The sequence below is a fragment of the Syngnathoides biaculeatus genome, chromosome 2, assembly GCF_019802595.1.
Source record: "Syngnathoides biaculeatus isolate LvHL_M chromosome 2, ASM1980259v1, whole genome shotgun sequence".
Taxonomy (NCBI): Eukaryota; Metazoa; Chordata; class Actinopteri; order Syngnathiformes; family Syngnathidae; genus Syngnathoides; species Syngnathoides biaculeatus.
Genome location: NC_084641.1, coordinates 13336566 through 13360886, shown reverse-complemented (window position 1 = coordinate 13360886; position 24321 = coordinate 13336566). Strand labels below are relative to the sequence as shown.

The 24321-nt window shown below is 45.1% G+C and overlaps 1 protein-coding gene across 4 annotated transcripts in view; it reads right to left on the bottom strand.

Annotated features, from left to right (window-relative positions):
• Positions 1 to 12147, bottom strand: part of LOC133508467 (TOX high mobility group box family member 2-like) — a 180351-nt gene extending 168204 nt beyond the window's left edge. For 2 of the 4 annotated variants that reach the window (XM_061834586.1, XM_061834578.1), the window contains exon 1: positions 11928 to 12147. Coding sequence is in view for 1 of the 4 variants with exons in the window: in XM_061834604.1 (XP_061690588.1) it covers positions 11928 to 11969 (42 nt within the window). In the remaining 3 variants the exon portion in view is untranslated. The remainder of the gene's footprint in view (positions 1 to 11927) is intronic. The other 2 variants (XM_061834604.1, XM_061834621.1) reach the window with 2 other exon arrangements.
• Positions 12148 to 24321: the final 12174 nt, after the last annotated feature.

The following is a 24321-nucleotide window of genomic DNA, read 5'->3' as shown; positions in this document are numbered from 1 at the left end:
TTTGGAAAGTAAATTAATCAGAATAAAATTATTGTATTTGATTGCACATGTCCAGTTCAGCTAATGAACACTAAGTGATAGTGCAATCATATTAGTTTTGGACTCAATGAGAGTGCTATGGTAAATAAAATTTGGAATAGGAGTAATGAAGAATGATCCTACAAAAAAATACCTCCCCTGTAAAAAAGGCTCACCCCTTTGACTGTGTAGGGTTGTCATTCTCCATAGGTAAGCTCTATGATTCATGTCCCTACCTCTGATCCCTCACCGTTTACCAGATGGTAAAGGCTCTAGAGTAAGCATGCTCTTGAAAAACACAATGATATACACAATGTCAACCGCAAACAAGATGAATAATATTTGCAATTACTGTATATATCACAGCTGTCTTTACAAAGAACACCAAATGTGTGCATGTATGCTGTGTTCCCATTATATCTCGTTAAGGTGGGAACATACAGTATAATACATACCCTGTGGCGCTTCTGTTTTCTGATTTATAAGGCCGGTGGAGAGGATCATCACAGAATCACTTCATCTTCTCTCTTTTATTACACTGCATTTGTTTTCATTTTCCTCCCAAGGCCTGGCTGGCTGAATAGATCACAGATCTCCCACGGGGGGACAAGGCCGGGCCCACCACTATAAGAGACAATTGGATGACGGGGAGGGATTTAAGAGAATGTGTCCTCGTTAGAAGCGTTAGTATTATCTTTACTTCAAAACCATTATAACGGTATTATCATTACTCTCTGTATTAGTGAGATGAGTAGTACTGGTGGGGGCAATGGTCAAGCCTATTGGCTATAATGACAAATGTGTCCATCCATCCATTTTCCTCCACTTATCCGAGGTCAGGTTGTGGGGGGCACCAGCCTCAGCATCGAAGCCCAGAATTCTCTCTCCCCAGTCAGTTCCTCCAGCTCTTACAAGGGGATCCCGAGGCATTCCCGGGCCAGCCAGGAGATATAATCTCTTCAGCGTGTTCTGGGTAATGCCAGTGGGACACGCCCGGAACAGCACACAAGGGAGGCGACCATGATGCAATCTAAACAGATGCCCGAGCCACCTCATCTGGCTCCTCTCAATGTGTAGGAGTGTCAGCCTTGAGCTCCTCCCGGAGGACCGACCTTCTCACGTTATGTCTAAGTGAGAGTGCGGACGGAACTCATTTCAGCCACTTGTAGTCGAGATCTTGTTCTTTTGGTCTCGACCCACAACACATGACCATACGGTGAGGGTAGGAACTTGGATCGACTGGTAAATCGATAGCCTTGTCTTTCAGTTTATCTCTTTTTAACCACTACAGACCAATACAAAGTCTGAATCATTGCAGATTCTGAACTGATTCGCCTGTCAATCTCCCTTTCCGTTCTTCCTTCATTCATGAATAAGACACCAACATACTCAAACTCCTCCATTTGGGGCAAGATTTCAACACCCTTTTCAGACTTAGGACCATGGTCTCAAATTTGGAGTTACTGATTCTCCACTTGACCACTTGACATGTAGCTGCAAACTGTTCCAATGAGAGGTAGACATTACATCTTGAGGAAGCCAACAGAACCATACCATCTGCAAAATGCAAAGATCCAGTACTGAGTCCACTAAAACATCCCCTCTACACTGCAGCTGCACCTAGAAATTCTGTCCAAAAAAGTGATGAAGTTAATCGGAGACAAAGGGCAGCCCTGACTGAGTCCAACCCTTACTGGAAACAAGTACTTACTCTTCAGCAATGCGGACCAAACTCTTACACTGGTCATACAGGGACCGAACAGCCTGTATCGGGGGTTCGGCACGCCATACTCCCGAAGCACCCCGAGGGACACATTTGAACGCCTTCTTCAAGTCCACAAAACATATGTAGACTGGTTGGGCGAACTCTCATCCACTGTCAATGACCCTGCCGAAAGGGTAGAGCCTGTCCACTGTTCTACGGTCAGGAGGAAAACAACACTGATCCTCCTGAATTTGAGATCTGACAACCAGACAGACCCTCCTCTGCAACACCACTGAATGAACCTTACTAGGAAGGCTAAGGAGTGTGATACCTGTGTAGCTGGAATACACCCAGTGGTCCTCCTTTTTAAAAACACCACCCGAGTCTGCTAATCCAGAGGCACTGTTCCCAATGTTGACGCTATGTTGCAGAGACATGTCAACCAAGACAGCCCAACAACATCCTAAGCCTTTAGGAACACAGGGCTGATCTCATCCACCCCTGGTGCCAGTCACAGAGGAGCTTTTTGACCACCTTAGTGACCTCAACCACAAATATAGGAGAGTCTGTCTCAGAAACCAAAGACTGAGCTTCTTTATGGGAAGGAATGTCGGCGAAATTGAGGAGGTCTTCGAAGTATGCTCCCACTTGAATCACAATGTTCCGAATTGAGGTTTGCAGTGCTCCATGCACACTATACACAGTGTTGATATTGCACTACTTCCCACTCTGAGATGCTAGATGGTGGACCAGGAACTTTTCAAAGCCATTCAGAAATCGTTCTCCACGGCCTCACAGAACTTCTCCTACGTCTCTTTTTTTTGCCTCATTCTGCTTGGCCAGCCGTCTCTATCAGTTATCTCAGGAGTGCTGGAGTTGGGAATTGAAACTCCTTCTGACAGGGGACTCTCAAAGATGTTCACAGCAGACACTCACAATACGCTTGGACCTGCCAGGTTGGACTGGCATCCTCCCCCACCATCGGAGCCAACTCTCTACCAGGTGTAGATCAGTTCACAACTCTGACCCTATCTTCACCCGAGTGTCCAAGACCTGTTGCTACAAGTCTGATGACATGACCATAAAGTTGATCATTAAACTGCGACCTATGATGTCCTGTTGGCAAGTGCAAGTGTGGACACCCTTATACTTGAACATGATATTTGTGGTGGACGATCCATGTTGAGCACCAACAACCAACCTCCCTGCCTTCGGTCACCCCCCAGCTCACAATGCAACCAACCTCGATTGCCCTTCCCACAGGTGGGTGGTCAGGATGTGCCTGACCGGGCCTCAGAGGTGAAGGGCTGGCCACCAGGCGCTCACTTTCAAGCCCAACATCTGGGCCTGGCTCCAGAGGGGGGATCTGGTGACCCGCCACTGGGCAAGGGAAAACATAATTCAAACATTTTTCCCTCCAATGGGGTTTTGTGAGAGTCGTTCTTTGTCTGGTCCCTCACCTATGTCTTGTTTGTCATGGGTGACACTAATAGGGGTATAAAGACAACTTAGCTCCTACGATCATTGGGACACACAAACTTCTCGACCATGATAAGGTGACTACTTAAGGAGGGGTGGCAAGAATGTCTAAGTGATGAATGGAGAGATTAAAAATGTCAGGATACAGGAGAAGCCTTTTTAAATAAAGGTACAAAATGAAAATATATCAATTCTGTCTACACTTATTCTTTTCAATCTTGCTGCCAGCTCCCATTTCGGTGATTTAGAGAAGACAAGTCATTTGAGGCCTTTTTGAAGTCCGAGGCAAGAGTGGATAACAGAATCAGCAGTACAATTGCAATAAGGGTGGAGATGATTAGGCATTTGGGTTTGGCATAGAGAGGTCAACGACCGGTTAATGCGTAGTGTAATACATGAGTGACTCTTGGAGCCCGTGGAGGAGGGGAACTGGGGTCAAAGTCTGGAGTTCAGATTTGTTTGGGGGTCAGTCTGGACACATCAGGAGCATAAATCACTGAATTATGTCCATTCATCATGTTAGTCATTGGAGCTTTGTAGAAAATATTTTCCCCTACGCACAGTAATCCTGATAATGATTTTAAGACTATCTTGTAAAATACAAACCACAAGCAAAGTGTTCACAGAACAACAAAACTGGAAAGACTAACGCATATTGACAAGCCAGAAATTCTGTTGAAGACCGCTATTTGGATAAAGAAGACAAGACTGCAGCGTTTTGATCGAGTCACATCAGCTCTGTGTTTGCAGAGGCAAAGATGAAGGACTCAAATAAAAAGGCCACTGGATCTACTATGACACATGGAGGAGGTTTGTTTATGTGCTGGGGCTACTCTGCTGCATCCATGAAAGGGTATCTTGAATCTGTACAGGGTATCAAGAAAGCTGAAGACTACCAAGCCATTATAGAGTAAAATGTGCTTCCCACTTTCAAAAAATTTATAGCACAGTGATAATCTATTGTCCCTCTTGGGTTACATTTGTCTGATGATCTTAAACATTTGAGTGCGGAAAAACAAGAATTTCAGACGATCTCATCCATAGGTAACAGCTCCTCGAATGGAAGAATGACCAATAACACTGCTAAAAACACAGAACAAGCAAAACAAACTACTTTGAAGAGTCCTAGTATAAATACCATTGAACATTGGTGGAAAAATCTGAAACATGCTGTCAGGTGCAATTTGCTCATGATAAGAGGTCCAAAATAGCTGCAGACAGGTGCACAGCTCTAATTGAGAATTGCAGAAATAACTTCACTGAAGCAACAGCATCAAAATGTTCCACAACAACATTCAGTATTAAGTGGGTACCATTATTTTTGTCCAGGCCAGTTTCGTTTTCACAAATACTTTTGCCGAACCACAATTAAAAGCCTTCATGTTGTCATTTTTTGTGTTATTTAATTATTGTCAGTGCTAGTCCACCTGTGCATGGGTAAAAGGCCATTCTGCGTGTTGCAAACACTGACTTCAGCTTTACAGGTGCCATGTGGACTGCGCAGGCAATATACAGTACGTTGTGATAATCTTAGTAAAGGTAATTACAGCCCTCCAGTGGTAGTACCTGGTATTCCTCCCAAAGGGTATGGTGATTTAAGTGTGTGGTGGTTTAAGTGAATGATGCAGTCTTTTAAAGCAGGATCCCCAACTGCTATTGACTTTCTATGATCCATTACGCAAGCGTTTTCCATCCTCATCCTGTACCCAAGTAAGGTGCACGTTTAAGAGCTTGGTCGGTTCATTTAAAACTTCAATATTTTCAGTTATGAACCACCGTTCTCTACTTCATTCCAGTGTGCAACATTGACAGCCAGCGCTGAAACTGATAGCATCTATATCGTTTCAAGGACATACAATATCATCCAAGACCCAAGCCCCCTTACATGAATACATAAAGGAAAGGTTTCCAGCTACATTTTTCCATAATTGAATTCCCAAGGACAAGAGAAGGGGAAGGGAGGTGGGGGGACATGGGGAAAATGGAAAAAGGTTGAGAGGAGGTGCACGGATGCTATATTCCAAAGGTTTTGTGTGACAAGTATGCAGGGGAAAAAAATCTGATACAAAGACCTCAAAACCATTATGTGGGTATTCTTTGAGTTTAACCATACAACTACACACAAAACACATAAGAGGCACCTACAATACTTTACACCAAATGACAATATGATCAGGTTTGGGGGCAACTGAGCTTGCTGTCAGCAATGCAGTTGGCCATCCAAACTGCATGACCTTTACTCCCCTGGGAGGGAAATGACTCCTCTGCATGCATATAATAACCTAGAAGAGTGAGTGTGTTTGATGGGTTGGGGGAAGATGCCAATCAACTCAAAGCCAGAGTCACTATATTTGCATACTTACACTGACACAAAACATCTGGGAGACTATACAGACAGTTTTCATGAAACTATATCAGTAAACTCAATCGCCTACTACTAACACGAAACCAAAACTCAACTGGTTACTTAAGAGCATGATTATAATCTCATGTTTTGTATTTCAACATATGGCTAATACGGAAAGAAACAATGTAAATGATTGGATGTTGAAGTAGAAACAACCGCCTTTAGTTTTGAGTGAGAACTTTCCGACTGTAGGTCGGCATCGAGTTCAATGGCACAAGAGCGCTCTCTGTTGGTTGATCCTCAGAATTAATAACTATCAATAGGGTACGCTTGCACAATCTCATGAGATCTAGGACTCGAACGTTCTTTCGCACCAAGTATGCTTCCATTGCTTATGATACTGTATGTTTGGTATGTGAAAGTTCTGAGGTTAGGGGTTCAAATCTCGGTGTGGATGGCTGTTGGTCTCTATGAGCCCGATGATTGGGTGGTGAGCAGTCAAGACAACATTCTGCCTTTTGCCTTAAATCAGCTGTGATCCAGATCACCGGCCACCAGAGTCAGGATAAAACAGACGGATGGAAGCTCAGTAACACCTTCCACTGATTTTTACCTCGATACACAGTCCCAAGCAACGTCATTAAAAACACTTCCCCAATCCATTGGGAACCCATACAAATAGCGATAGTTAAAAAATGACGAGCGTTAAACAATGTGTTGCTCGCTGTGGTTTGCAGAAATGTACAATTTCACTGCATCGTACTGAGTGGTTTTCAATGTTTTGTTTCTGACATGCATCTAAATAAGTCAACATTTTTAAAACAATTGAATACAACGCAATACAGATGTCTACCTCTTAAAACTACAACCACTTGCAGAATTTTGAGATTATGCCATTGTCATTGACAACACACAATACTGGACTTTTTCAATCTTTATTGCTATACACTCAACATTATATTTGCCCTGGAGGGAGCAAATCCAAAATACAGTATATATGTAGATACAACTCTGCTTTTGTTGGTCATCTGAAGTTAAAATAAAATAAAAGACAAAAACATTTTTTGTAACAGGCACCAGAAACTCCACGTTGAGTTCTTAAGTGCCTCCAAAGACTCGTGACATGGCTTAAGACAGTGCTTTTCAAACTAGGGGGCATGCTCCCATGTCAACCATCAACTATCATAAAAAAAAAAATGTAGTTTGCAGTAGTGAGAAACAGCAAAAAAAGACGTTCTCTACAAGTTGGCCGAACACTCAAACTTTAACAAGACAGTGACATCAAGTGGAATTAAATATATCACACAGCCCGAAACGTCTCTTTCAAAGCCTGCAGTGAAAGGTTGGGGATGAGCACAGACGATTTCAGGAAAAGTGGGCAATGCAATCTTTCTTTGTTGAGCACAGGGTCGCCCCGACGTCTCTTATTTGTACAGAGAAAGTTGCGGTGCACAAGGAATTCAATTTGAAAAGTCATTACACAACTAGACATGCTGATGAGTATGCAAAATACCGGGGAAGATGAGGGAGGCAGCCGGGTTGCCACTCTTAAAACATGTCTACTCTGGCAACAAGAGACCAAAAAGAATAATGCAGCAGTCGAGGCTAGCTACGCGGTCAGTGAGATGATTGCTAAAGCAGTAAAGACAATCACAGAAGGTGAATTTGTCAAATTGTGCATATTGCAAGCTCCAAGTATTATCTGTCCAGAAAAGAAAGGTCAGTTTAGTAACATCAGCCTTTCTCCCAACACTGTGGTAGACCTATCAAGTGACATTTATGATCAACTGTGTGAGAAAACAAAATGTGTGTACTCATTCGCATTGTCTGTGGTGTTGATGACAGTTTTGAAGTGGTGGAGGAGTTGCTTGCAGTAATTCCAATGCATGGGCAGACCACCCCTCAGGAGATATTTACCAGCTGTGTGATGCCATTGAGAATGATGGTTTGCTAAGAGAGCCATGTGCCTTTTTGGGAGCACATACTTGTGTGAAAAGCTCTTCTCCACCTTGAACTTCAATAAGTCCAAGTACAGGTCCAGACATACTGATGAGCATCGGCAAGCCCGACTGAGGGTCTCAACTGCTTCCTCCCTCAAGCCAAATGTGGCTTGGCTCTGCGAGAGGAAGCGCTGCCAGGTCTCTTGCAGCAAGAACTAGGCAAGAGAAGCCATGTTCAGGACAGTTCATGTTCATGTTCAGAAAGTTACAAGGTTAAAGAACTGTTAATAGAGACAATTGAAACAGATTAAAGTGCCACTGTCATTAAATGCTGAATTTTAGTATGTTATTAATGAAAAAACAGCAGCCGACATGGACCCATGCGTTTTTTTCACCACAAAACATGTTTTTGACGTATACAGTTTTTTGTAACTCCCGCCATGAAAAGCCTCTCAAGGGATTTCTTTTCGACAAGCAGGAAGTGACGTAAAGGACAGACCCGCCCTCAAGTGGACTCGTTTGTTTGCATTAGTTTTACCTCCGGGAAGGTAGTTCGTTATTCCCTCGTGTTAGCCAAAATGCCGGCTCGTGGAATTGCTGGACATTGCTTGAACACTCGGGAGGATGGATTTACCCTTCATAAGTTTGCAAGAGACCCGGTTCGTTGTGAAAAATGGATTGCATGGGTGCAGAGGACGAGAGCTTCCTGGGTTCCAAATGACAGTTAGTGTGTATAGAGCTACTAAAAAAATTAATAGTTTGGGGAGGACCACGTAATCGGTCTCTCATAACGTAACAAAAGGTCCACGAACGAAATGTGTCGATGTGCGCGTCGGACGGCGCCGGGCTGCTGCGTCACTTCGTCAGCAAAGGCTGCGCTTGGGGCTCGCGGACGGCGGCGGGTCTGAAGAACGCAGCCGACCATGCCTCACTCAGCCGCGTTCGACGACAAAGCAGTAAAGCGCCCTGGCTTGACGGTGTTGTTCATCGCGTACTGCGGCGGCTGTGAACAACCCCCTAAAACCAGCACGCCTCGGCTCAGTGATAAGCCACCTCGGCACGGCGCCGAAAATGAACCACACCGGCCAGCTGTGACGGCTCATCTCCGCTGCGGAAGTGGATCGGACGGGAGACGGTTTGGCTGTGATTGCATATCATCTGAATATGGCTCGAAACAATAGTGTAATATTGCCCCGAGGGCTCGAAACAATAGTGTAATATTACCCTGGTAACTTCACTTGGTTGTGTGGTGTTCTCCTTTTCAAAAAGAGCTTCAGTGTCAGAAGGGGCGTGTTCGTCTTCCATAGTCAGGGTGCACTGCGTGTTTTCATTGGCGAATGTCCGGGTGACGTCACGGACAGAGGATGCAGCCAATATGGCGACCACTTGGATGTCGTAGAATGACACTTCTGCAACTTTGCGCATGGATGACGCGCTCTCCGCTCACATTTATTTTTTCGTATAGACAATGAAGTGAATAATGTTATATTTATTTTCATTACAATATTTTAGAATGTTTATAGGGATGACACTTGACCATTAATAATTAGATTTCTCTAGTCAGCAACTATACTGTATGTGGTTTCCTCAGTCATCTATGTCTGCTGTTATTATTATTGTATTACTAACATTTATTTTACTACTAATTCTTAATTAATTTTTCTCATCTTATTTTGTGTTTAAAAAAATAAAGACATTTGAAAACATTGGAATGTTTTTAATCACAGGTTTTCTTGTGGAAAACCGACACGGCCCAAGCTCACCCATAGTCTTCCTCCAGCGGCACCCAGGTAAATTTAGTTTTAGACCCCTGCTGTAAGCGGACAGGACTGGTGGACTGGCATAAATTTATGCTGTTTTGGTTTTCAGTTCCTTCACGGTATATATTTATACATGCACAGTGCAATGTCAAAATTCAACAGTATGTGTGATGGATGAATAAATGTCCTGATTCCCACCCACGGCCATCGCCCAATTGAGCTCTTAAAATTTTGACATCATGAAGCCAAGACAACAACAGATGTTTTCAGAGAGATGTGACCTCTGACCTTAGAGTGTCACAGAGGATCGTCAACAGAGCTACAGAAAGACAAGGAGAGTCACAGAAAGGCATAGACGTTTAACAGCACATTTACTGAATGATCCAACTGGACCTCAACCTCTCACGCCAAATCACATCTTGACGATGAAGTCTTCCATAATCTTCCCACCACCGGGGGGGTTTGAGAAAGATGACAAGTTCAACGATTGTCCCTGCTAAAGAACTGGAGCAATGCACTTCTAACACCAGACTCTTCTTTGGTACAGGAAGGCTGACAAGGTGGCGGAAGGTTCACATGAATTTCAAACTGCGCGTACTGTAACTCGTCGCCGTGTTCGTCACAAATGTTATGTAGCACACAGCAGACCAGAGCCATCTTCCTGGCAAGCTCTACTTTGCAGTCCAGTATCTTCGTTAGGCATCGCCCGCTCAATCTCCCAAAGGCTTCCTTTAAAACGGACCGGATACAGTTCAGTCGTGAGTTGGAGGCAACTTGCTCTGGGGTCAAGTGTTCCGTGTCACAGAAGGGTGTCATCAGCCAGTTCTCCACAGGATAAACTGGGCCACCAATGAGGTAATGGCCCACATCATAGCCAGAGATGTTGACTTTGTTTTGACCCAACAACCGTGACCCATTACGAAGGCGCTCCCACAATGGTGACTGCTGTATCACTGTGGCATCACAGACACTACCTGGAGAGTCAACACATATGTCCCAAAAGTGTCCTGTCCTCCACAACGGCTTGTAGAATGAGAGAGTGTCCTCCCTCCTCATTGCTGTAGTGCTGGGAGTTCTCATTTGGAGTCGCTATTAGAATGTGTCCAGCACCGATTACACCCACACATTGGGGTGCTCCCCAAGTGCCATGAAACAAGGCGTTCATCTCTGCCAATTTGTCAGCATCAGGACATCTGATGTGGATGGGAAGCAGAAGCTTAATGACCGCATTGCAAAAGTCCGGCAAACACATGCACACGGTACTCAGGCCCACACCAAAGAGACGGCTAATGGTCTTGTAGCCACCGCCGTTGGCAAGTTTCCAAATTGCAATCGCGACGCTTTTTTCAAAAGGAATAGACAGCCGGAGGTTTGTGTCCCTCCTCCCCATAGCACGGCTCACCCGACTGGAGATGTACTCAAAGGACTTCCTGGACAAATGGAAATTCTGATGGAACTGCGAAGGGGTCAAATCCGGAACCACGTGGTCCCACCAGTGTCGAGAACGTGGACGCACCCACACAGTAGGTGTCGCTCGCCTTGACATGACCCATAACAGCACCTGATTATTCAGACAAACACAATATATTAGTCCAATAGCGGTGTCATTCAGAACTGGAGGAGAGGTCTGCTCGGACTCCCACCCCCAAGAAATTGCAAATAATCTACGGACAAATTACAGAAATATGCAGTTATTGTTTTGTGTGAATTACTGATTTCACAAGACAACTTTAAACCGAGTACAAGATGATTCCCAGATATTACTCCGAATTACACTTGAACTGAAATGTATTTTTTCTCCTGTCTGTATCTTCTGAAGACAACTCAAATGCAAAAAGAGCTGAATGGACTATTCTTGTTTGTTTCACTTTTCATCCAAAAGCTATTTTCAGTAAGAAATGTATAGGTCTGTACTTCCTCAAGATATGTCTCAGTGGGTGTTTTCCCCGGGGTTGGTAAACGATAGGAAAAATTTTGAGGGTTCATCGGAGTTCACCCAATCAGTCAACATGTGTTTTGTAAACTTGGAGAAAGCGTTCAATTGCGTCTCTCTGGGGGTTCTGTGGGTGGGGTGCTCTGGAAGAATGGGTATGGGGTGTTATGGTTGGGAGGCCCCCCGGAGTCCACTCTGGTGAGGTGTTTTGGACACGTCCCCCTGGGAGGAGGCCCCGGAGAGGACCCAGGTCACGCTGGAGAGACAATATCTCTCCCGGCTAGCCTGGGAACGCTGTGGCATCCTTCTCAAAAAGAGGTTGAAGAAGTGCCTGTGGAGAGGGAAGTTTTGGCTTCCATGCTGAAGCTGCTGCCCCAGTGACCTGACCTTGGCTAAGCCCAAGAAAATAAATGGATGGATGGATGGATAGAATTATTCAGCAATATTTTGTCATTTGTTTTTCAAGTGCCTGAGTAACTTGGAGTTGTGCCAAACAAAACAGCACACAAAATGTGAAAAATAAAACACTGCAATTCATATAGTGTACCACTAATAGTTGCATTATATGATGGTTTATGACCTGTTTTCCTTTAAAAAATTGACAAAAAAAAGTTACAAGACAAAATGTTAATGCATAAAGTATTCAGGTAATCTGGATTGAGACGACCACAAATATCAATCAGAAGCACACGGAGAGAGCGATAAAACAGGTCACTTGAAATATAACATGATATTTAAAAGTTACCTTCTTTCTGTTACGTAATCTTACGTAACGTTGTTGATGCATGTCATGGAGAAGTTGAAGAAGTCGATAACGGGTTGTAATGTTGACTCTCAAAGTCAGCAGCGGGATTTCCACACACTCCCTCCCATTGTGCTCCGTTTTTCTTCCCGTTTGACTTTCTTGACGGTTGACAACAAGCGTCCGTGAGAATTAGCGCCACCTCCTGGACTGAATTTCATAGTTCTTCTTCCTTGTTTCCTGTTGGCACACATGACGCACTGATGTCCAGACTAGTCCGGCCCTGAAAAAAAGCTTTTTTTTTTTTTTTTTTTTTTTTTTATCGGAAAACTGAAGTTGTTGTAATTTATAGGCATTCGGCTCCGAACCATACGTCAATGTTGTAGCCATATTGGATGTGGAAAAGTGGAGCCATCAGCAATGTCTCGACATTAATTTGCTGCTGATGACGTGTAAACGATTATCTTAGCTTTTATGGCTGTCTGGCTGTTTACGGAAATAATGCATTACACATTTTCTTTAGTAATTGCTGTGAGTTAACCTGATTCATCCTAATCAAAAATCAAAATCAGTTTAATCCAATGTGGGTTTAGATCGAGTAGTTCATAACAGATCACATTTTTAAAAATCGCAGTGACTCAATGTACGGTGGTGATTGTAAACATTCAGAAAAGTATTGTATAAATACATGTTCACCTTTGCGCCCAAAATAAACGTAAGTGAATATTCTTGTGCAGTTCACTCATGTGCGCATCAGATTTGGTGAATGCGATGACAAAAGGCATACAAGTTTATATGACACCATGAATATTGTAAAGAAAAAGGACAATGTGCAGCAATAATTTTCTCTGCAGTTTGGTCCAAGCCCCTCGACTCGATGGCATGAAGCCTACAGTAAACGCAACTAGACGAGCACAAGGACCCAACATCGTGTTCGTGGGTTTGCCCAGTCAGTTACATTTGTTTATCCCAAGAAAAGCAGGACATTCTTAGGCGCAAGTATGGAGAAGTTCCCTCTTTGTGCATTGCTTTTAGCACTCGGCGCATTTGTGCAAATTAACACAGCGTTGACTCGGGATTCTAAATGCATTTCAACAGGTAACGATTTTTCTTCATTTTTTCGAGCGTTTTATGCTTTGTTTAAAAAAAAATAACAACTTTTCCTCAAGTTGCGGCAACCTGGTGTAATACAGTCTTTGTGTTTTGACTCAGGGTTTCCTCCAAAAGCAGGCCAATGCCCTCGTCTGCTTCTAGTGCCGAGGTCAAAGCAAAGATGTGTGTGTGATGAAGACTGTCCCGGGGACCACAAGTGCTGCGACTTTGGCCATGGATCTGCCTGCGCCCTTCCATCTTTCAGTATGAACCTCAATGGGCTTGTTTCCCTGTGTTGGCGCACTCCTTTCCACCAAAAAAAAAAAAAAAAAAAAAAAAAAAAAAAATGCTCCTTTTGTTTTGTGATATTGCCTTTCAGCCAAGCCGGGGGTGTGTCCTCTTGCAAAAGGAGTCGTTGGGCTGTGTGCTGAGTTTTGCCTTAACGACAGCGACTGTCACAATGATGAGAAATGCTGTAGCAACGGATGTGGACATGAGTGCACTGCACCTTACACGGGTTAGATTATAATTTCAACATAAATCATATCAATTCAGAATAAATCCCTGTGATCCTTCTCTCCCCCTCTCTCTCTGTAACTCTGTATGCTGTTTTTGTGTGTGTTAGTGAAGCCAGGCCGGTGCCCTTTGCCACAAGGGACTCCACTGTGCGCAGAGTACTGCTACCATGACGGCCAGTGTCCAGGGAAGCAGAAATGCTGCAGGTCAACCTGTGGTCACGCCTGCAGTGAGCCATGCTGAGTTGACAACAGTTAACTTTTGCGCGACAACAGATGGAGCAAGGGGAAAATAATTTTTTTTTCTTTTTTATTTCCTTCAAATATATTCATGTAGGGTCTCAAATGATCATCTTCCTCTTTAACGCTGGCCATGTAATAAGGGTTTTCAGATACTAGAAATTGTTACATTAATAATGCAACATCTCCAATGTGATTTGGAAAATATTGAATAAATGTATTAGAATGAGAATTGTGTTGCATGTTTATTTCCTGAAGTTGCTCAATCTTTAAAAATGCATCAGCATGTAATTATGTCTGAAAACTGCCTTCTTTAAACCGCTTTGGATCCAGAGTCCTCTGTGTTGGTTTGCCCCAGTGGACTTCACTTGTAGAGTATATAAATGAGCAGTCATGAAGTAATCCAATTCCAACATTGATGCACTTTACCAATGAAACCCTCTTTTTTTTCACATCGTGAATAAAATTGTCATCTGGTCCCTTTAAAAGTATTTCTTTAGCCTATCATGCAGAGAGATTTTTTTTATATATACTGTACATCTTGGGTGAAAAAAAAATGTAATCTTGTGGTTACCTGGAGATTCATACAATAGTGCAGTGACAAACAAAACACTCAGTTTTGAAATTAGTTAGTCAATGCAGTGTATATAATAGCTCAATTACAGAAAATTGTGGAAGCTGACAGGTGTTATACCTGCCATTTAACTACATCCATAAAATATTTAAATGTAGATTCAATGTTTTTCTATGCAACAATGCTCATGTTTGACTGGCAAAGAGATGTAATTAAATACAATAAAAGTAGAGAATGAAGAAAAAAATTGAGCATTCCATCAGGTGTAAAACCTGTCAAACAGATCATGCAACCTTATGGGACAAGCCCAAAGTCCCAACAAACACAATCAAGTGACATTTGTCACGTACAGTGCCTTGTGAAAGTATTTGGCCTCCTTGAACTTTTCAACCTTTTGCCACATTTCAGGCTTCAAACATGAAGACATAATTTTTTTTTTTTTTGTCAAGAATCAACAACAAGCGAGAAACAATTGTGAAGTGGAACGAAATTCATTGGATATTTTATACTTTTTTAATCAATAAAAACCTGAAAAGTGGGGTGTGCAATATTATTCGACCCATTTACTTTCAGTGTGGCAAATTCACTCCATAAGTTAAGTGAGGATTGAAGAATGATCCAATGTTGACTGATGATGATAAATTGAATCCGCCTGTGTGTAATCAAGTCTCCGTATAAATGCCAGGTACACTCTGTCATAGTCTCAGGGCTCTGTTTAAATTCAGAGAGCATCATGAAGACCAAAGAACACACCAGGCAGGCCAAAGATACTGTTGTGGAGAAGTTTAAAACCAGATTTAGATACAAAAATATTTCCCAAGCTTTAAACATCTCAAGGAGCACCGTCCAAGCAATCATATTGAAATGGAAGGAGTATCAGACCACTGCAAATCTACCAAGACCCGGCCGTCTCTCTAAACTTTCACCTTGAACAAGGAGAAGACTGATCAGAGATGCAGCCAAGAGGCTCATCATCACTCTGGATGGAGTGCAGAGATCTACAGCTGAGGTGGGAGAGTCTGTCCATAGGACAACAATCAGTCGTACACTGCACAAATCTGGCCTTTATGGAAGAGTGGCAAGAAGAAAGCCATTTCTCAAAGATATCCATATAAAGTCTCATTTATAGTTTGCCACAATCCACCTGGGAGACACACCAAACATGTCGAAGAAGATGCTCTGTTCAGATGAAACCAAAATCAAACTTTTTGGCCACAATGCAAAACGATGTTTGGCGTAAAAGCAACGCAGCTCCTCACCCTGAACACACCATCCCCACTGTCAAACATGGTGGTGGGAGCCTCATGGTTTGGGTCTGCTTTTCTTCAGCTGGGACAGCGAATATGGCTAAAATTGATGGGAAGATGAATGGAGCCAAATACAGGACCATTCTGGAAGAAAAACAGTTTTAGTTTGCAAAAGGCCAGAGACTGTGGCAGAGATTTATCTTCATCTAAATATCAGAAAAATATAACCCAAGTGAACTTAAAATGTTTTTTTTTTTTTTTAATGGCGGTGTTTATAAAGAGTATTTCAAAATTACCTGGCGCTGTGGGTGTCATGATCCTGCCGCTTCAGCGCGAGCTGTGCGGCTGTGGTGATTGGGAGGCACACACCTGTGCCTCATGCGGCCTGATCATACCCCGTATATATAGGACCCGGTGACGATTGGCGCCCAGTTCGTTGAGCTTTATGTCCCGTTCCAGCACTCTCGTACTCCTGACTGAACCTGTGTGTACCGACCTCCGTCCGTTCTCTGACCAACCTTGTAAGCCTGACTCCTTGACACTTCTGCCTGCATTGTTTCCCCGTGCACCGGACTGCCTGCTCGATCCCCGACCTCGGCATACAATAAACGTGTCTCTTCTTGAACTACCTTGCGTCTTCCGAGTTCCTGCATTTGGGTCCTACCTCTCGTTCCGATGGGCCGTGACAGAACGAACTGGCCATCACAGGACCCAGCAGGAAAGACCCGGCGTCGCCGGGACCGACGCAAGGTAGACCGTCTGCCGGAGGACCAAGCCTGCCCAATCCGGGTAGGCTCCCTGATGTCCTCCAATTCCGTGTCTTACGCTCCGCCAGCGAGGTATGAATACGTCCCGAACACGACCCGTCCGGCTCCTCATATTCTTCTGGACTCTGACTTTTCGGAATATGAGGAGGACCACGATTTGTATGACCGGCTGCCTGAGTACGACTCCAACGAATTTGAATATGAATCTGCTCGTCCGATCTTTCACCCCAGTCAGTTTGCGCCGCCTCCCCGCGTTTCCAGCACCCGAGCGACTTCGCCCGGTAGATCCAAGTACACTAATCGGTACAAGGGAACCCGATTGGCCATCTACCCGGGACCTCCGCATGGCGGACAGAGGAGACGCCCCGGCCGGGCGCTCCCTGGTGTCTCTCGCTGCGCGGCAACGAAGACACCGTCCTCCCACTCCTCGCCGCCAACGGTGAGACCGGCAGACCCGCAGCTGGTGGCGAAGCCTCAAGCCCAGAGGGAGGAGGAGCCGCCAAACCACGAGGCGTTCTGTCGCGAAATGCGGGCGCAGTTAGAGAGGCAGAGCGCTGAATTGGTGGCTCTCACGGCCCAGGTCCGGCAAGGATTGGCGAACCAGCCGACCTACGCTGACGTCGCAACGGCGACGGACTCGCTGCTGACTCAGGTTCACGTGGCAGTTGGAACTGACCCGCTCCCGAGACACGCCCACGTGTCAGTTTCGACTGACTCTCCGCCTGCTCAGGTTCATGTTGCCGTGGAAACCGACTCGTCCCCTTGCCAAGTGCACGCCACAGTGGGAACAGACTCGCCACCTCAAGTGCACGTTGCAGTGTTGGCGGTTCCGAGCAGAGCTCACGCGGCAGTTGGAACTGACCGCTCCCGAGACACACCCACGTGTCAGTTTCGACTGACTCTCCGCCTACTCAGGTTCACGTTGCCCTGGAAACGGATTCGCCACCGCGCCACGCCCACGTTGCTGTTTCTACGGATGCACTGCAAGCTCACGTGACAGTGGGGACCGACCCGATGCCGCCTCACGTTGCGGTCCAGAAGGTGGCGACGTCTCCACAGCCACTTCTCGTCCGTGCTCTGGAGTGGCAGTGGCGACCGGCCCGCGGACGCTCCACACTCCTGCTCTGTCGGCGACGGGCACGCCCTCATGTTCCTGTCCAGGAGGGGGCAGCGATGGCGCCGCCTTCTCAAGCTGCTGTCCAGGAGGGGGCGGCGATGGCGCCGCCTTCTCAAGCTGCTGTCCAGGAGGGGGCAGCGATGGCGCCGCCTTCTCAAGCTGCTGTCCAGGAGGGGGCGGCGACGGCGCCGCCTTCTCAAGCTGCTGTCCAGGAGGGGGCGGCAACGGGGTCGCCTTCTCAAGCTGCTGTCCAGGAGGCGGCGGCGACGGGGTCGCCGTCTTCTCACGTCCCTGTCCAGCAGGAGCTGGAGAGTTCTGTGGAGCCACCCAGGAGCTGGAGAGACTTCGGGGCGGCGGTCATGGCTCTGGTCCTGCTCTCCATCATCTTCTTCACTCCTGAGTTCGCCCAGCTGCTCCAGGACCTGGCCTCGTTGGCGACCAATCCCTGGTCGTCTTGCAACGACGGCGTGGGAGGTTCTCGTCCGGAGCAGTGGCCTGCCTCGTTCTGGTTCCTGCCCCGCCGTTTGGTTCCTCACAGAGGTCGTCCGCCCGAATCGCCCCGTGGGGACCCTGGTGCTTGGCGTCCGGGTCGTCCTCCTGACCGGTCCGCCCGGACGTCTTGTGTTTGGTGGCCTGGATGGCCACCAGTCTGGGGTTCGGGGGGGGGCATGCCCTCCTCCGGATCTCCTTCCGCCCACCCCTGCCTGTGTTAATTAGTGTCTGTTTTTTTTCGTTTAGGCACGTCTGGGAGCCGTGCCTTTGAGGGGGGGGGGTACTGTCATGATCTTGCCGCTTCAGCGCGAGCTGTGCGGCTGTGGTGATTGGGAGGCACACACCTGTGCCTCATGCGGCCTGATCATCCCCCGTATATATAGGACCCAGTGACGACTGGCCGGGCCAGTTCGTTGAGCTTTATGTCCCGTTCCAGCATCCTCGTACTCCTGACTGAACCTGTGTGTACCGACCTCCGTCCGTTCTCTGACCAACCTTGTAAGCCTGACTCCTTGACACTTCTGCCTGCATTGTTTCCCCGTGCACCGGACTGCCTGCTCGATCCCCGACCTCGGCATACAATAAACGTGTCTCTTCTTGAACTACCTTGCGTCTTCCGAGTTCCTGCATTTGGGTCCTACCTCTCGTTCCGATGGGACGTGACAGAGGGGCAAAGTAATTAGCCTCTTGTTGAATCATTAATGAAATGTGGCACATCGCAATTTTAATTTTCACTGATCATACCAAAGCCTGATTACCTCCAGACCTGTTCAATCAAGAAATCATTTAAACAGACGCAAACTCTTGACAACACCTATGCATATAGCTGGGACAGTGAGAAACTTAGAGAAAGCACGTCATTGACAATATAACCGCAATAAAGTGATTTAATTACAGTAAACTAGTACCCATTATTCTTGTCATGTTGGAATGTTGATTTGACCTAAACATATGTACCCAATCCTTGAGGTCATTGATGTTTTAACTTTTGTCTAAAATGCTAGACAACAATCATTTTAAACTGTGAAGGATTTCAGCACGCCCGCAACATTAAGGGGGTTATGCTGAACAGAAAATGGATGGATACAATACCCAGGTATATATAATAAATGAACAAGTCATGTCACATCAGTGATCATTTTTTTTTTTTAAACTGACTGATCGGTGTTCGGCTCTAAAAATCCTGATCGTGTAAAGCCTCGTATGTGTTGACTATGGTCGTGGGCAGAGCAGTTAAAATGCTTTTCTACTATTTGGGAAAAAGTGCACTTCACTTGTCACCTGCTGCCATTCGTTAAACAAGAACAATTGTCTTCAACTAAACCAACAGACCCAGATTTTACATTAAATAAAAACATTTGTGAGTAAACTGAGACTGATTTTTTTTGGTGGGGGGGTGCGTGTGCGTGCGTGCGTGCGTGTGTGTGTGAAATTGCCTGGTGATGTTCTGTGCGATTTTTTTGCATGTAAAATATGCACCTTGACTAAATAAAGGTTGGGAAACATTGCACTTGTGGGTATGTTTTAAAAAATTCCAGTGTCAACAAGACTTCAAAGATTGTCTGTTGTGAGCATTGTTCAGAAGTCTTGACCTCAGAAAAGAGATGTAATTAAATACAATGAAGGTAGAGAATGAAGAAAAAATTGGAGCGTTGCATCAGGTCTAAAACCTGTCAAACAGATTATGCAATCTTGTGGGACAAGCCCAAAGTCCCAACAACCACAATCAAGTGACATTTCTCATATGTGCTTTGAAAAGATGCCCCTTGATGATGGTTGGGAAACACTGCACTTGTGGGTATGTTTTCAAAAACTCAAACGTCATCAAGACTACAAAGACGGTCTGTTGTGACCATTGTTCAGAAGTCCTGAGCTCTGACATTCAGTACATCTGCTTCCTTATGCATTACAACTACCAAGATCCTGTCTTCCATTCATTTTCAGTTCAGAGTGTTTGCACGTCCTTAGGCGACCAAAGATGAAAAAAATCATTAAATGCACACATATATGACTATATATATGAAAATGATCTCTACATGTTGGCCAGACAGAGCAGTAGAGATGGGAAGGATGTGCAGCAGGTTAGTGTGAACAAGCATCGAAATGGAACTGTATAGACTGGTATCAGTAGTGTGCTAAATAGATTGAAAGAATATTTTGATAAGTTGAGGAATGATGAAAAAGGGAGTGAAGGAATAGTAGAAGAGGGAAGTGTGGTGGACGAGGAGGTGGCAATGATTATTAAGGGGAAAGTTATGAAGGCACTAAACAAGATGAAAAACGGCAAGGCAGTTGGTCCTGATGACATACCTGTGGAGGTATGGAGGCAATTTGGAAAGGTGGGTGTACAGGAGGGACACAAACTTCTGACCGTCTATTCCTTTTGTTTAAAAAGGGTCGCGATTGCAGTTTGGAAATTCGCCAACCGTGTTGGCTACAAGACTATTAGCCGTCTCTTTGGTGTGGGCCTGACTACGGTGTGCATGTGTTCGCGGGACTTTTGCAATGTGGTCATTAAGCTTCCGCTTCCCATCCATATCAGATGCCCCGATGCCGGAGATGACTGCCTTGTTTCATAGCACCTGGGAAGGACCCTAATGTGTGGCTGTAATCGGTGCTGGCCACATTCTAATAGCAACTCCCAATGAGGCCTTGATTTTTAAATATGTATTATTCAATAACAAGAACTCAAAGAATGTGATCAAAATGCTGCAGTGGGAGTTTTGTGTTATTGGGGGATTTTTCTATGGAGGAACTTTGGTTGACAAACTGCAAATAAAGAAAGCATGAAGCCTTTGCCACAGCCAACTACAGTCCGGTGAAAAAGTATTGGCCCTCTTATCAAGCTCTAATTTTGTGTAGTTCCCCAAATTAAATTTTTAAGATTCTCAAACAAATGTAGATATCAGAAAAATCTAACCCAAGTGAACTCAAAATGTTTTTTTTTTCCCAAACAGCGGAATTTATCTTAAGCAAATCAAAGTTACTTGGGGCTGTGGGGCAAAGTCATGAACCTCTTGTTGAATCATTAATGACTTGTGCCACATCGCAATTTTAATTTTCACTGATCATACCCAAGCCTGATTACCTCCTGTCCTGTTCAATCAAGAAATCATTTAAACAAGACGCGAACCCTTGGCAACACCTGTGCATATAGCTGGGACAGTGAGAAACTTAGAGAAAGCACGTCATTGACAATATAACTGCAATAAAGTGATTTAATTACAGTAAACTAGTACCCATTATTTTTGTCATGTTGGAATGTTGAATTGACATAAACATATGTACCCAATCCTTGATTGCCCCTAGAAGTCACAGATGTTTAAACTTTTGTCTAAATGCTAGACGACAACCATTTTAAACGTTGATGGATTGATTGATTGATGATTTTTTTGGGAGGGGTGGGTGAAATTGCCTGGTGATGTGCTGTGTGATTTTTTGCATGTAAAATATGCGCCTTGACAAAATAAAAGTTAGGAAACATTGCACTTACAGGGATGTTTTCAAAAACTCAAGTGTCAACTAGACTTCAAAGATGGTCTGTTGTGAGCATTGGTCAGAAGTCCTGAGCTCAGACATTCGGCTCATCTGCTTCCTTATGCAGGACAACTACCAAGATACTGTCTTCCATTCATTTTCAGTTCAGAGTGTTTGCACGTCCTTATAACATTATTCACTTCAATGTCTACACGAATAAATAAATGAGCGGAGAACGCATCATCCATGTGCCAACTTCTGGAAGTTTCATTCGACATCCAAGTGGTCGCCATATTGGCTGCATCTCCTCTCCGTGACGTCACCCCAGATATTCACCATTGAAAACACGTTGTGGCCCCTACTGTGGGAGACGAACACGTCCCTTCAGACACGGAAGCTCTTTTCCAAGAAGAGAACATCTCACAACTGAGTGATGTTACCAGGAAAATATTACCCTACTGTTTTGAACCATATTTAGATGATCTGTAGATCATGGCCAAACTACCTCCCCGCCCAATCCACCTCCGCACGGTGGTGATAAAAAATAATGCCGCCCGCGAGCGAGGATGACGCCGCTGCCAAACCGTCTCCCCGTCCGATCCGCCTCCGCGGCAGAGATGAGCCACCACGGCCCAGCCGCGAGAAGCCACCCCGGCCAACAAGGCTGGCGGCCGGCTTGGCCTTGTTAACAAGGCCAGAAGGCCGAGCCTGCAGCCTCAGCCTTGTCGACAAGGTCAGTGGCGATTCACTAGGCCGGCACAGCTTTTTCTACAAGGCCGGTAGAGATCCACAAGGCCTGCGGAGGCCGTCCTTCAGCGGCTTCTGCATGGAAGCCCTCCGATGCGCACATCGACACATTTAGCACCCCTGATTTACAGATTACGCCCCCCCAACTATTGTTTTTATTTTTTTAGTAGCTGTATACACACCTACCTGTCAATTGGAACCCACAAAGCTCTCATTCTTTGCACCTGTGCAATCCATTTTTTACAACGAACTGGATCTTTTGGAAAAGTATGACAAGCGAATCCATCCTCCCGATTGTTTGAGCAATATCCAGAAATACAACAAGCCGGCATTTTGGCTAACACGAAGGAACAACGATCTACCCTCCAGCAGGTAAAACTAGTATAAACAGACGAGACCGCTTGTGTGCACTACTGCCCTGTACGTCACTTCCTGCTTCTTCTCGGAAACAAATCCCCCGAGAGGATTTTCATGGCAGGAGTAACAAAAAGCCATATACGTCAAAATCATGTTTTGTGGTGAAAAAATGGCCGGGTCAATACTGGCTGCCGTTTTTTCATTAATAACATACTAAAAATCATGCATTTCATGACAGTGGACCTTCAAGCGACCAGAGATGATCCTGGAGGCATGTCTTTGAAATAAATTAAAGAAAATCTATCAGTTCTCCCCTGAATGGGGCATATCTAAAAGTGGGTTTAACTTAAGTTCCTGAGTAGAGGGAGCTGATCATCCCATCATGTTTCAGAGAGGCACACCCCACAATTTCCTGATTAACATTGCCAATTCTTTTGGCCAGTCTTGGGCTGGGGTCTTCTATCTGGAAATTGCGGTGAGCAGGTTGAGCAGGCATTATTGGCCTACAGCCACTACTGTGCATGTCAGGCAGATGACATTGTAAAGCAAGCTGAAGTCGGGGGTGGGCAAGTTTGACCAGTAGAGGTTCTGTGTAGATATGCACAAAGAAGCTAGATTCTTCCTTTGCTGGGAAAGCTGGAGCCAGACAAGACTAAAGACACAGCAATTAGACAAGAATCATTTGACCTTGTGCCGTTAGAAAACCCAGAAAATACAAACTATTAAAAATGGGCCGAGGACGCACCCACACGGAAGGTGTCACTCGCCTTGACATGAACAATAACAATAACAGCACCTTAGTCAGACAAATAAACACAATGTATTGGCACAATAGTTGAGTCATTCAGACTGGAGGACAGGGCTGCTCTGACCCCCACCCCCAAAAAATTGAAAACTATCTATGGACAAAAAACAGAATAATGCAGTCGTTGTCTTTGTTGTGTGAATTACAGTTTTCACAAAACAACTAGGTCGAAGCTGGTTTCCCCATTTGAGTCCAAATTACACTTGAACTAAAAGGTAGTTTTTCTCCTGTCTGTACTTCTTGAGGACAACTTAAATGCAAAAACAGCTAAATGGTATCTTCAGTAAGAAATTTTTAGGTCTGTACTTCCTCGATTATGTCTGAGTGAGTGTCATGAGCACGTGGCAAGGGACAGTACAAAGAAGCTGGAAAGGATGGGTGACCTCATTTATACGTATGGGGTGTAACAATTTGGAGTGGTGGAAGGCAAACAGGCTGCCCCAACTATCCTCAAAAAGTCCAGAAGGCATAAAGAGACATAATCATAAACCTGCTGCAGGAAGAAATCCAGGGTAGACTGGCAGCACTGAGGAGAGCTGAAAACCTTCGGGGGGGGAAAAAAACGTAGAATGAAAGAGCATGCAAGATCACAATTCTATAAAGATCCCTTTGGATTTGCGAAGAATCTCTTTGCAAAGGAGAAAAGTGGAAGTCTCTCGGTGATGAAAGCCACCCTGGAAGAACACCTGAAAAGTTCTTGCACAGATGACCGTTGTAATGAAGATCTTATGCTCCCACCAGACATGCCACCAATCGATCCAACAGAGCACAAGCTGGACATAAGTCCACCCAGGTGGGGTGAGGTAATCCATATTCTGCATAGAGCTAGGGGTGCATCAGCTCCTGGTCCCAATGAGGTTCCATATAGGCTCTACAAAACACACCAAATGTCGTGCGATTCCGCTGGAAGCTGATGAGGGTCATGTGGCAGAAAAAAAAGAGATCCCAACTGCCTGGTGTAGAGCTG